The sequence below is a fragment of the Orcinus orca genome, chromosome 10 (assembly GCF_937001465.1).
Source record: "Orcinus orca chromosome 10, mOrcOrc1.1, whole genome shotgun sequence".
NCBI classification, from domain to species: domain Eukaryota; kingdom Metazoa; phylum Chordata; class Mammalia; order Artiodactyla; family Delphinidae; genus Orcinus; species Orcinus orca.
In genome coordinates this window covers 47,415,892-47,428,784 of record NC_064568.1, presented here as the reverse complement: position 1 = coordinate 47,428,784, position 12,893 = coordinate 47,415,892, and the positions used below count along the sequence as shown (strand labels likewise).

General features: G+C 52.4%; 1 protein-coding gene across 11 annotated transcripts in view; it reads left to right on the top strand.

Annotated features, from left to right (window-relative positions):
* Positions 1–843: 843 nt before the first annotated feature.
* Positions 844–12,893, top strand: part of XYLB (xylulokinase) — a 49,062-nt gene continuing 37,012 nt past the window's right edge. For 2 of the 11 annotated variants that reach the window (XR_004475758.2, XM_049715584.1), the window contains exons 1-7: positions 844–1,678; positions 2,910–2,992; positions 5,984–6,053; positions 7,831–7,911; positions 9,913–9,999; positions 10,639–10,767; positions 11,569–11,634. Coding sequence is in view for 7 of the 11 variants with exons in the window: in XM_049715584.1 (XP_049571541.1) it covers positions 1,340–1,678; positions 2,910–2,992; positions 5,984–6,053; positions 7,831–7,911; positions 9,913–9,999; positions 10,639–10,767; positions 11,569–11,634 (855 nt within the window). In the remaining 4 variants the exon portion in view is untranslated. The remainder of the gene's footprint in view (positions 1,679–2,909; positions 2,993–5,983; positions 6,054–7,830; positions 7,912–9,912; positions 10,000–10,638; positions 10,768–11,568; positions 11,635–12,893) is intronic. The other 9 variants (XR_007479560.1, XM_033402120.2, XM_049715583.1 and 6 more) reach the window with 8 other exon arrangements.

The following is a 12,893-nucleotide window of genomic DNA, read 5'->3' as shown; positions in this document are numbered from 1 at the left end:
AGGCCTCTGGTCTTCTTTGTGGCCACAGTGAAAGTGCTATTACATCAAGAGAAAGGATGAGTCACCAGTCACCAGCATGGGGTAGAGATGCCACAACCCATAGAGAACGGCACCCCTGACCAAGAGTAGGTCTTCCTGTGAGGCAGCTTGAGAAACAGCCAGCTGCCCCAGCCTTCAAGAGACTTTCATATTTTGCCATGGGCCTTCTCGCAAGGCTGCCCAGCAGATTGTCTTGTGTAGTGGTTAAACATGTAAATTCTGCACCCAAACTCACTAGCTTTGGGTCCAGCCCTGCCACTGACCTTGGGACCTTGGGCTAAGAAGAGGATCTGGGTTCCAAGAAGCTCAAGTTCAGCAAGAGAGATATGGGTAATAAGACCACTGCATCAGGGGCTCTGCTGCGCTGGGGGCTCCTGGGCGGAGCACCTGGGTGGGTGTTGGGAAGGCTTCTGCGGGACACACTAGGTGGAATGAGGGGGAGAGAAGGGGTCCTCAGCTCCAGGAAGAGAAGGAGTGAGTCTGCTTTTGGTTCTCATCCCCCTTCACCGTGCCTGGAATACCAGCTGACCGCAGGAGTGACGAAGGAGCCCCCTCCGGGGGAAGTGGGGGCGAGGTGGCTCAGGAGCTCTGACTTTATTTTTTATTTTATTTTTTTTTAATTTTATTTATTTATTTATGGCTGTGCTGGGTCTTCATTTCTGTGCAAAGGCTTTCTCTAGTTGCGGCGAGCGGGGTCCACTCTTCATCGCGGTGCGCGGGCCTCTCACTATTGCTGCCTCTCCTGTTGCGGAGCACAGGCTCCAGACGCGCAGGCTCAGTAGTTGTGGCTCACGGGGCTAGTTGCTCCGCGGCATGTGGGATATTCCCAGACCAGGGCTCGAACCCGTGTCCCCTGCATTGGCAGGCAGATTCTCAACCACTGCACCACCAGGGAAGCCCAGGAGCTCTGACTTTAAATGCAGAGGTGGGATGCGGCCCACGTCAGACTGGGGATAAATGCAGAGGTGGGGTGCGGCACACGTCAGACTGGGGATAAATGCAGAGGTGGGATGCGGCACACGTCAGAGCTGGGGAACTACTCAGATCTCCTGGGTCAGGACAGGGCCTGCTGGAGCCCCATGCCCCCAACCCCAGGGCACATTTCCCTGTGCCCCCTAACTCACCACTATGAGTGGACAGCTACTGCAGTACCCGAGAGGGACGGCCATGTAAGTCCCCAGGCTCAGGGCCCCCAGAGAGACAGGGACAAGCCGGCTTAAGGTTGAATCCTCTGGCCCAGGCGTCCTCCGAGAGAAGGCAGGCAGCATTAGGGCCAGGCCTGTGCAGGGAGCACATTTGGATGGGAAGCGGGGCGGGGCGGGATTGGAGGGAGCGGGCTGCGCAGGGGAAACCCGTCGGTCGCCCAGGTGCGAAGCGCAGGCGGAGGCCGAGCCGCGGTGCGTCCCCGCCCTGTTCACCAGCAGGCGGCGCCAGAGCTCAAGGCCGCGGGGGCCTCGGGTCCCGGAGTCCGGCCGGGCGGGGCGAGGGGCGGACCCCGGCGCATCGGAGCGTTGGGGCGCGGGGGCAGTCCGGCGGCGGGAAGGACCGGCAGAGCGACACGCTTCCTGGAACCTCCGTGGCCATGGCCGAGCACGCCGGTCGCCGCTGCTGCCTGGGCTGGGACTTCAGCACGCAGCAGGTATTGGCGCGGGCCCGCGGTCGGCCGGGCGGGGCCGCCTCTTTCGCGACGCCGAGCGGGCTGTCGGGGGACCCAGGCGCCTGGAACCCTGGGCCGCGCCTCGGGCGCGCCTCCCTCTCGGGCTTCCCGGGGATCCGGCGCCTCCTCCCGGCCTGGACCCCGGAACTCCCAGAAAGGGCGTCCACCCCCACGCTCCCGAGGGACCCACGGGTACGTGGCGGGGAAATGCCCGGAAGGCTGGGGGGGACCCGAAGGGCTCGCGCGCCGTCATGGGCACAGATTGACAGGGACCCGAAGGAGCTAAGCTACTGTAAACAGAGGACCAGACAGACGGGTAGACACGCAGGCAGAACCAGTGAACTGCAACCAGATCACCGCTAGAAGCTTTTTTTTTTTTTTTAAGTGAAATGGGCACAGTGTACACCTGAACTTTGTTCCGCCCTGTGACAGCCCTTGGTTGGCACCAGCGTGCTCGGGTCAACGTGCCCAGCTGTGCTGCTCTCAGGGCCAGTCAGAGAGGCAAGCAGAGTCAAAATTTGTCTTCAAACTGGGCTTGGGGTGCCAAGGGGCTGGCTCCTCCTTAACTTGGGAAATCAACACAGTTGCAGTGAAATCCCCCTCCTCGGATGGGTCAAGGGAGAAAGGCCAATCCCTGATCAAAGTCCTGTGGGACCTTGGATAAGTCAGGTTGTCCTGCTAGGCCTCAGTTTCTCCATCTGTCCAGGAAAGGAGTTGTATCCTTGAGTTTGGAGGTCTGCTCCATTGGGGCATGTGTCTCTGGTCCTTGACCATGGCCTGTGGGAACAGACCAGGGACCTTGCCTCTCAGATCTCTGCAAGCGTGGACCTCCAAGAGACATCTCAAAACCTTGCTTCCCATGCCTTCCCCTCTAGGACTTTCTCAGACCTCCTTGCCTGGCACAGGAACCAGCTTATCTGTGGACATCTGCCTCTAGAGCATCTTGGCTTTGGCTGTTTGAAGGGCAAAAATTCCCTGAGCTACATGGGTGTTTCTGCTTAGCCTCAGCTTCTCCACTTTACTAAGTCTTTGGATATGTCCCCAGATGAGGCCTCTGTTCCCATGGTTACAATGATGCACCCCAGCCTCAAGGAGGTCTCCAGACTGAACCACTTCTAGGGGGCTGGGCTTCACTTGGTGATGTTCATATCCCTGGACCAGTGTAGAAGCTGAGGAAAATTCTATACATTGTTTTTTTTTTAATGCCTTCCAGGTAAAAGTTGTTGCAGTTGATGCAGAGCTGAATGTCTTCTATGAGGACAGTGTGCATTTTGACAGAGACCTTCTAGAATTTGGGTATGTACCTAGTGTGCATGTGTGTGTTGGGGGTTGGTTTTGAGGTCCTCCCTGAACCTTTTTTTGGCTGTACCGTGTGCAGCTTGCGGGACTGTAGTTCCCCCACCAGGGATTGAACCTGGGCACCCCCCCACCAAGTGAAAGCGTGAGTCCTAACCGCTGGACCACCAGGGAACTCCCCCTCCTTCAACCTTTTACATTTATAAACCACACTGTTCTGGTTTCCTCAAACTGCAGGAGGGGCTGTCTTAATAAATCTCTCAGCATCTTTCTTCTATGCCTAGAATGCACGCTTCTGCATTCCTTTCCAATTCCCCTCATTGTTTCATATATGTATAGTAGGTATCAGTTGAGACTTACTTTGTACCAAGCACTATGCTGGGCGCTGGGATGGTAAACGAAAAAGAGACATTGTCCTTGCTTTCCCAGAGCTTCCCATTGAGTGGGGGGGATTGATATCAATCAAAGACTGATTGATTAAAGAAAAAAAAAAACCAAAAGAATGTTTGTTTATAAACTCAGAGAAGGCCATTGAAGGAAAGAAACTCACTTCTTCAAGTGCTTATTGTAAAGACTTGTGAGAGTAGTTTAGGGAATGTTCCTAAGGAAGTAGTGCTTAAGCCAAGATCTGAATGAGTGGGGTTAGCCAGGTGATAGAAGGTAGAGAGCTTTCCACGCAGAAGGAACAGCATGTGCAAAGGCCCTGTGGCAAGGAACACTGCTCATTAATGGAACTGAAGAAGGCCAAGTGGCTGGGGAGCAGAGAGGGAGGTGGAAGCTGGGTTGGACCATATAGGCCATGGAATAGAGTTTGTCTTTATCCTAAAAGCTATGGTCACCCACTGAAGGGCCATAGGAATGGGGGGGCCGGGGAGGCATGACATGGTTTTATTTGTGTTTTGAAAAGATCTCTCTGGTGCAGTGGGAAAGCAGGTGGGATGTGGCCAGAATACAGGTTGGAAAACTACTGAGGAGGTTTTTCAGGATCATCTGGATGAGAAATGATGTTGACTGGAGGAGAGAGAGCTGGTGGTAAAATTGACAGGTCTCGGTACAGAATTGAATGTGAGATATGAAGGTGAGGCTTCTGGCTGGCATTCAGGGTGGATGGTAGACTATGAAAGAGAATTGGTTTCCAGAAGAAAGATCATGAGTTTAGGTTTTGTATTAGTTTGGTAGGGCTTCCAGAACAAAATACCACAGACTGGGTGGTTTAAATAACAGACATTTATGCTCTCATGGGTCTGGAGTCTGGAAGTCCAATTTCAAGGTGCTGGCAGCCTTGCTTTCCTCTGAGGTCTCTCTCCTTCGTTTCCAGATGGCTGCCTTCTTGCTGCCTCTCACATGGTTGTCTCTCTGTGTGAGTGCACCCCTGGTGTCTCCCAGTTATGTTATCTATGTCCTGATCTTTTTTTTTAAGTTGATATGTTGTATTTTCATTTTTATTCAGTTCAAGAAACTTTCTTTTTTTTTGGCCGTGCTGTGTGGCATGTGGGATCTTAGTTCCCCGACCAGGGGTCGAACCTGTGCAACCAGCAGTAGAAGCATGGAGTCTTAACCACTGGACCACCAGGGAAGTCCTTCAACTTATGAATTTTGGGAGACACAATTCAGTCCATAACAGCTGTGGATTTGTTGATTTTGAGGTGTCTCAGAGAGGTCCTGGTAGAAGTTTCCCTCCATGTCTATTTTAGATGTCACTTCCTTCTTGAAGCCTTCTCTGCTGACCTTTCCCTCTCACTGCCCATCACCTGTGTTGCCATCTATTTCTCCCCCAGCTGATGTGTCTCCTTTGAGCTGAGGTTGGAAGCCACCTTGCTTTCATATATATTTTTTTAATTTATTTTATTTATTTATTTTTGGCTGCATTGGGTCTTCATTACTGAACACGGACTTTCTCTAGTAGCCGCAAGCCGGGGCTACTCTTTGTTGTGGTGTGTGGGCTTCTCATTGCGGTGGCTTCTCTTGTTGCAGAGCACGGGCTCTAGGCACAGGGGCTTCAGTAGTTGTGGCACGTGGGCTCAGTAGTTGTGGCTTGCGGACTCTAGAGTGCAGGCTCAGTAGTTGTGGCACATGGGCTTAGTTGCTCCGCAGCATGTGGGATCTTCCCAGACCAGGGCTCGAACCCGTGTCCCCTGCATTGGCAGGCAGATTCTTAACCACTGCGCCACCAGGGAAGCCCTTGCTTTCATATTTTATATTACTGCAGGCCACCCACGTTAGAGTTTTGGTAGTTTGTGTCTTTCAAGGAACTGGTCCATTTCATCTAACCTATCAGGTTTGTGGCCATAGAGTTGTTCGTAATATTCCTTTATTGTCCTTTGATGCCTATGGGATCAGTAGTTATGACCCTTCTATCATTTCTGATGTTGGGAATTTGTGTCTTCTCTCTTTTTTCTCTTGATGAGCCTGGCTAGAGATTTATCAATTTTATTGATCTTTTCAAAGGATCAGCTTTAGGTTTCATTGATTTTCTCTTTTCATTTTCATTGACTCGTGTTCTAATTTTAATTATTTCTTTTCTTCTGCTTGGGTTATTGCTGTTGTTGCCATATTTGAGTTTTTGTTTTTTACGTCATTGAATTTCTCAGTCTCTTTTTCTGTTGCTTCTTGGTTTTGAGTCATTGTTTAAAAGGCCTCCTCACTCCAAGATTATGAAGTGGATTTGGAAGGGCTTCTACTCCAACCCCAAATTTCTCCAGTCCTTTCATGCCCACTGCTCCAAGTGACCGCCTTGCAGGGTGAACCCCTTATACCGAGGAGGCTTGTTTTTGCTGGTGCTTTCCGAGAATTGCCACCTCTGGGCCACACCGGGCAATTTCCATGCCTTCTCTCTCCATCTTGCCCAGCATCTTCCCTGTTCAATCTAGAGTTCCCACACAGGGCTGCGGGGGTGGGAGGGTGCTTCTCCTTCTGTGGGAGGGATCCAGGGTCTGCCATCACTGGGCCTCCGCCTGAGGCTCTATCCCACATTCTCTCTTCTGCTTGTAGGACTCAGGGTGGAGTTCATGTTCACGAGGATGGGCTGACAGTGACTTCTCCAGTCCTGATGTGGGTCCAGGTAAATACAGGGATTCCTGTCCCTCTCCTCTCCCAGCCCATCTTACCAGCAGACTTGGTGATTTGCTAGGAAGCCCAAAGGTGGCAGCCCATGAGAGCCTCTGTTGAGAGGTCCTCCTGAGGAAGTGGAATCTGCATGGTCCTAGGGCCAGACTCAGCCTCAGTACTCCTGAGCTGAGAGGACTCACAGAGGGCTTCCAGGTTCTGAAGCCAGAGCAGCTGGAAAGTCCTGCCAGTGACCATCTTTAAAATGCCACAGAGCAAACGGTTCCCAAACACTCTGATTTCAGGCCCTGTGGCCACACTTGAACCCTGAGATCCAAACATGCCCCTTGGGCTCTTCTCTTAGTGCTCAGTCGCCAGACTCTTTAACTCCAGGGGCAGAGGCCTTCAGAATGGTGGCTTGTGACCTGCCCAGTCAGGCTCAGATCCATCCCAAGCAGGCCTGCTCGCTCAGGACCAGCGAGAAAGGAAGATGCCTGTTGCCACATCCGGGTGACCCACGGGGCCACAGGGCCAGGGTGTGTAGACATCACAGGCAGGTATGATAGGAGCCAAGGGCTGCCTCATGGGCTGCAGGGGACCTGAGACCCTGAAACTAGAGGCCAGCCGAAGGCAGCACTGGATGTGTCTGGCCAAAGCTTTTTCAGTCCTCCAGTGCCTGTTTAACCGATTCCCTGTACTAACTTCTTTCTGTTAATGTAACAAGGATGATTTCTTTTTTATCGGCCTAACCCTGACTCATACTGGAGGACTGGGGGTAAAGGATGAACTTCCGCCGCACAGGCTGCCGGGGAAATACTTCAGGGGGCTGAGCCGGAGCACAGGGCAGTGGCAGTGGGGGTAACCGGCAAGAGTCGCTGTCTGGAGGTCCCACTGAGGATGTCAGGGGCTTCGGATGGGCCAAGGCCATAACTTGGGGAGGTGGCAAGTGAGTAGAGAGCCAGGCTTGGGGTTGGGACCAGGATAATTGCTACTCCTGAGGGGCCCCCAGAACTGGACCTGTTCTAGCTTTGCCAGTCCCTTCCCCAGCTCTGCCCCACTCCCTGCCTGAGGTTTGGCAAGCAGGGCCAAGTTGGCAGCCGCAGCCAGGAGAGCCCTCCCGGCATAGGATGGGGTTGGGAGGGTCAGGCCAAAGCTCCAGTGGCTTCTGTACCCTGAAGAAAACACAGCCTGGGATGTGTATCTAATTCCTGGGGAAGTGTCAAGCTCTGCTGGGTGGCACCATCCATCCCACACATGGGGTCTTGCCAGAAAGGCAGTTCCAACCAGACGGTGGAGGGGGAAATAGGGGGTTGGGACAAATGGTCACCATCTTTACCTCCTCCCTCCAACCTGTACTCCCGGACACAGGAGTCTGGGCCTGGAGCCCTGTTCTGATGGGAGCCTCTGCTTTGCTCTTTGCCTCTCCATTGCAGTGAAGTTATATCACTAATATGGTGGGTTGAAAATGCAGATAAAAGAAACCGAAATTTGAGCCACCTCGTTTTTGCTCTTCCTGCGTGCCTGGAAGTCACCGATTGGAGAAGCAAAATTTGAGGAGTGCTGGTTTCTGATTCCATTTATTTAAAATATTTTTAGCATAGCTCACTTTTTTGTTTGCTTGATGCCTACTTGTTTAATTGATGTATTTATTCTAGTGCTTCCAAATCCCGAGGCCTCAGTTCCTTCTCTGCCTCCACTGGAAGGGCAGGCACTTACAGTCCAAATCAAGGCTTGTGTGTTAGCCTGGTTCCGTGGTTCAGGACAGTCACAGTGGATTCTGTGTTTCTTCTCAGGCTTTGGATATCATCTTGGAGAAGATGAAGGCTTCAGGCTTTGACTTCTCTCAAGTCCTCGCCTTGTCTGGGGCGGGCCAGGTTTGTTTGCTGCAGCCTCTGTCTATGGCATAAGGGCGTCTGTCTTGGGCAGCGGTGCAGGTGCTGAGGTGACAGCTTCCCTCGAGGGAAGTTGCTTGTTCTTGAAAGCCACAGCGCACATGTTGTTGCAGTGAAAATCCGTATAGCTGTTTCACCTTGGTGGATATATCACTTCCCTCCTTGCAAAAGGATTTGAGACAGTTCTTACAATTAAGCATTATACAAAATAGGACACAGGGTGAGGAGGCACCGGATAGAGGTCCTCTAAGGGGAAGAGGAAGTATTTGACATGAATGTGCTATGACTGTTTGAGGGCACAAAATTGCTTTTCTGTTTCTTGGAAGTAAAAGCAAAGTCAGAAATCATGCTAATAATGATAGCAGTTTTAGTAGTAGAGATATTAGTAACAATGGAGCACTTAGTGTATGGCAGGTGCAGTACTGAGCATTTGACATGCACTAACTTAATCCATGTGCCGTAGGGTCAATGTGAATGTTAAATACATAGGACAGGGCAAAAAAACTTCAAGCTTTAGCTGCTTTTATTATCACTGCCACTTACATGGGGAAACAGAGACGCCAAGTGGTGATGTCACTTGCCCAAGGTCACATAGCTGCTAGGAGGAGTCAGGATTCAAGTCCAGTGTTATCCTCCGAATCACTTTGCTCCATGCTGGATTATCGTGTCTTCATATCCTCATTAGAGAGCACTTACTGATGCTTCTGAAGATGCCTCTTCTTCCCCTGACCTAACAGGAGTGTATTGATTGTGTCCTTGTTACACTAAACAGAGTCCCTGGTGATCTTGTCCACATCTCTCATCTGAACCCCAGGCCTGGACACCCTCTCCCTCCCAGACATCCCCTCCGCCCCCTTGGCCGGGTGTCCCAGGAATACCCCAAACTTATCATGTCCCAGACTGAGCACACTGTCTTTCCCCCGATGTCCTCCTCCGGTGCCCTTTCTTGGGGAGTTCTCCTTCTCCACTGGGGCCATAACCCAGGTGTCATTCCTGACCCCTCCATCTTCCCACCCCTACATCCAGGGGGTCCCCTCGTGCTGCTGATTTGTACATGGCTCTTGAGTCTGCCCCTTCTTCTCCAACTCCGCCTCTGTTGCCCCAGGCCTAGTACCCATCATTTTTCTCTGGGCCTCTGCTTCTCCTCCCTTCCTCCAACCTACCTTCTCCATGACTCCCACAAGCCCTTTCATACATTCAGCCCTGGCCATGTCACTCCCCTGCCAATCCAGAGTTCTCACCACCCCAAGACAAACCCCAGCCTCCCGAGCATGGATGTCAAGGCTCAGGCTGTCACCTCCCCATCCAGTCCCTACTGCCCGCCGCCCCAGCCTCAGGCCCCTTCCGTGCACCTGCCAGCCTCTCTCAGCTGTGGTTACTCTCTGCGTGGAGCACCTCCACCCTCAACTCCGGGATCCTTCCCTAATTATCACGTCCACTTCTACCCACCTGCACCCCCAGCTGGCTAGATGCCCCTCCCCTCCTCTGTGTTCCCACAGTCCTGCCACTGCACTTAATAGGGTTTTGTCCATTTGTGTCCTTTTCCCTGACTCAACTCCAGTATCCTGCAGAGTAGTGACAATACTACCCTAGTCATCTGTCCCATGCCTGGCATGATCTGGGTGATCCATCAATGTTTGTTGAATGAATAATGGGTAAGTGAATGAATGAGTGAATGTCAGGTAATATTATGAGCAATATATTTAAGTACAGTTTTACAAAGCCACCAAAATCCAGACCGATAGTTCTTTCTTGGACCCTTCCTACGAGTTTTGAGGTGGACAGGGCAGAGTTCCTCCCCATATGATAGAAATGAAAACCAAGTCTCATAAAGGTGATGACCTCTGCGACTTACAAGTGGCGGGGCAGGCTTGGAGTCCAGTTCTTTGGCGTGTGGTCTGGGGTCTTTCTGGGTCTCCAGGAGGCTGACACAGGTGTGTGGCCACGGCCACGTGAACATGGGCTTGGGTTTTCCCTCGGCAGCAACATGGAAGCGTGTACTGGAAGTCTGGGGCCAGCCAGGTTCTGGCAAGCTTGTCACCGGACCTCCTGTTGCACGAGCAGCTGCAGGTAACTGGCCATGCTGTGGGAGTCTGAGAAACTTGCGTAATGGGGAGAAGGGCCCCGAATCCTGTGGGCCCTGAAGCCTGGGGCTTTTGTGCATCGTCAAGGGTGTGGGAAGTTGGCTTGGGCAGCAGGCCTGTGAGCGTGGTCTTCCCTGCCTGCCTGCCACAGACATCCCTGCTGTCTGGACAGAGGCTCAGGTGCTAACAGCCCACATCACCCTGGTCCCCTCCAGCCCAGCAGGACTCTGTTGCGAGTTCCCCCCTCAGGAATCTCCCCCTGGGACGTGATGCCTCCCGGTGATGCTGGGAAGGTAGGCTCTGGCGTCTCCTTTTCTCCCAGGCTCCACAGGCCCCCGCCAAGCTGCCCTTTGCTGCAGCTCTGGCCCTTCACCACCCATCTCTGGTACTGGCCTGTGGTGCTCAGGTGTCCTCGCCAGAACCTTCCACCTTGAGCTTTCTGGGGAGAGACCCCGCTAGGCCGGGCCGAGGTTTGGACATGAAGGGCTTGCCCATGGGTCTTCCAAGGTCACATCCAGGGAAGAGGCGTCCACAGCTGCTGTGATGGGCGTGACTGCCAGTGCCAGGGCGGCCCCCAGAGTCAGTGGGCGGAGCTCATGCCTGTGCCTCTGCCCCTTCTTTCCAGGCCTGTTTCTCCATCAGTGACTGCCCGGTGTGGATGGACTCCAGCACCACAGCCCAGTGCCGCCAGCTGGAGGCCACCGTGGGTGGGGCCCAGGCTCTCAGCTGCCTCACCGGGTCCCGCGCCTATGAGGTGGGCGACGCCCGCCACGGGCTGGGGACGGGCTGGGCCAGGAGGAAGGTCTGGTTGCTAGCACTGGTGCCTTCTCCCTGGGTGTCTGGGAGGACACGGCTGGTGACCTGTGCCTGTGAGGATCACGTGAGGCTGTGTGGGTGCCACCCCTGTGGAGCCATTCTGAGCAAGGCCACGTGTGCCGCTCAGCGAGTACGGGCAGACCTCCTGTCGCGCCTCAGCCCTCCCAGGTCAGAGCTGACGTGTGACCCAGGCTGTGCTGTGTATGCGGGTGACGATGGCATCTCAGTTTCAGCCTCTTTAACCTGGAGATAAAAATAGCACTTACATTTTGGGTAGTTTGGGAGCTGAAAGGAGTCAGTGCTTGTAAGATGCTTAGTGCAGCTCCTGGGAAAGTAAAAAAAATAAGAGTGCCTCTTTCCTGTTGGCTTCATCCATGGTCCTACCCCATCCCCTAGGGTGGCTGCTATTGGCCCAGCTGGGGTAATTCAATACTCCCTGGAGCAGAGGTTCGGGGGATAGGACCAACCCCACTTGGGTTGCCTTAAGGAAGAAGAATGTGGGCGGGGATAATACCTGAGTCCCCTGCATGGGTGCCCTTGGTCAGAGCAGACACCCTCCTGTGTGAGGAGCGAGGTTATTACTAAGGATGGTCAGCAGACATCAAACATTTCCAGATTTGAGGCCTTAAGCTCTCGTCATGCTAACTAACCTTCAGAGCGTGCTGCACGAACTTTACTTTATGAAGTTGATCGTTCCCTGTAGGATTTGGGTTTTTAAGAATTTACACTCTTTTTCCAGCGATTTACAGGAAACCAAATTGCAAAGCTTTACCAGCAGAACCCCGAGGCCTACTCACACACAGAGGTTGGTTGAACGTTCCTCTTTTTTATTTTTTCTCTTTTTTTTTTTTAAGATTTTTTTTTTTTTGATGTGGACCATTTTTAAAGTCTTTTTTGAATTTGTTACAATATTGCTTCTGTTTCTGGTTTTTTGGCTGCGAGGCATGTGGGATCTTAGCTCCCCAACCAGGGATCGAACCCCCTGTATTGGAAGGCGAAGTCTTAACCACTGGACCGCCAGGGAAGTCCCTAAACACTCCTCTTTGATTGAAAGTCACAGTTGAATTCCTTTTATAACTTAGCATAAATAAATCTCATGTGCATGGGCTAAAAACATTGGTTAGCAGACATTAAAGATGATATATATTCAATTTGCTTTTATTCTCATTGTCAGGCTTTTTCCAAAGAGGAGGGAAAGAACGGAATTGTGGGAAAGAGAATTCCGGGGCTCTCCTGACCAGAAAGGTGGAGGTCAGGGTCAGGGTGGGAGCAGGGGGACTGGTGGCTTCCTGGGACCACCTGCGTAGGAGATCTGGGTGCCCTTAGGCTCTGTCTGCTCAATTTCTGTGGTTAATGCAGGATGGTTACCTGCATTTGACAGGTGTGGGGTCATTGTTTTCTTAGGAAATTTGTAAGGCTGGACCAATGTCTCCAGCTGTGGCCCTCCGACCAGAGCCAGGAACCCAGGTTCATTCCTTGGTCCACAGTTGCTGAAAGCCAGCACTTAATGCTGCCTGAGAAGCAGCTCAGCATCGTGGCTAGTGATTATCCTCTCTGAGTAATTAGAAAACGATCAGCTTGTGTTAAACCAAATTGCCTTTTAAACCTTGGACGTTAACATGCAGCTTTTAATTTAGTGATTCAAGGTTCCAGATTGCTGTGCAGCTTTAGCCGTTAATGAAGGTTTTGGGGGGAGGGGGTGATACAAATTATCTGAATTCTATGTGTGGAACAAAGGTGGCCCAACTGGGGCCAGGAGGTGATGGCATTCTCTCCCCCGGTCCAAGGGCCCGTGATTCCCACGTGGAAGCAGAGACCCTCAGGGTGACGTTTAGCATCCATTATCAGTTCCTCCCGTTCATGTTTGGCGCCTCTGGCTTCGGAGGGGCCGGCTTTCCCTTCTCATTCTGAACCCCGGAGACTGTGTTTGTTGTTTCTGAATCCTGTGGCCACGCATCCCACTTCCTCTGTGACTAGATATAAAGACCACAGACATGGAGGAGGGAAATCAGGGCACCACACTCCCTGGCATATGGATTCTGGGTGAAAACCTGCTTCCCTAAG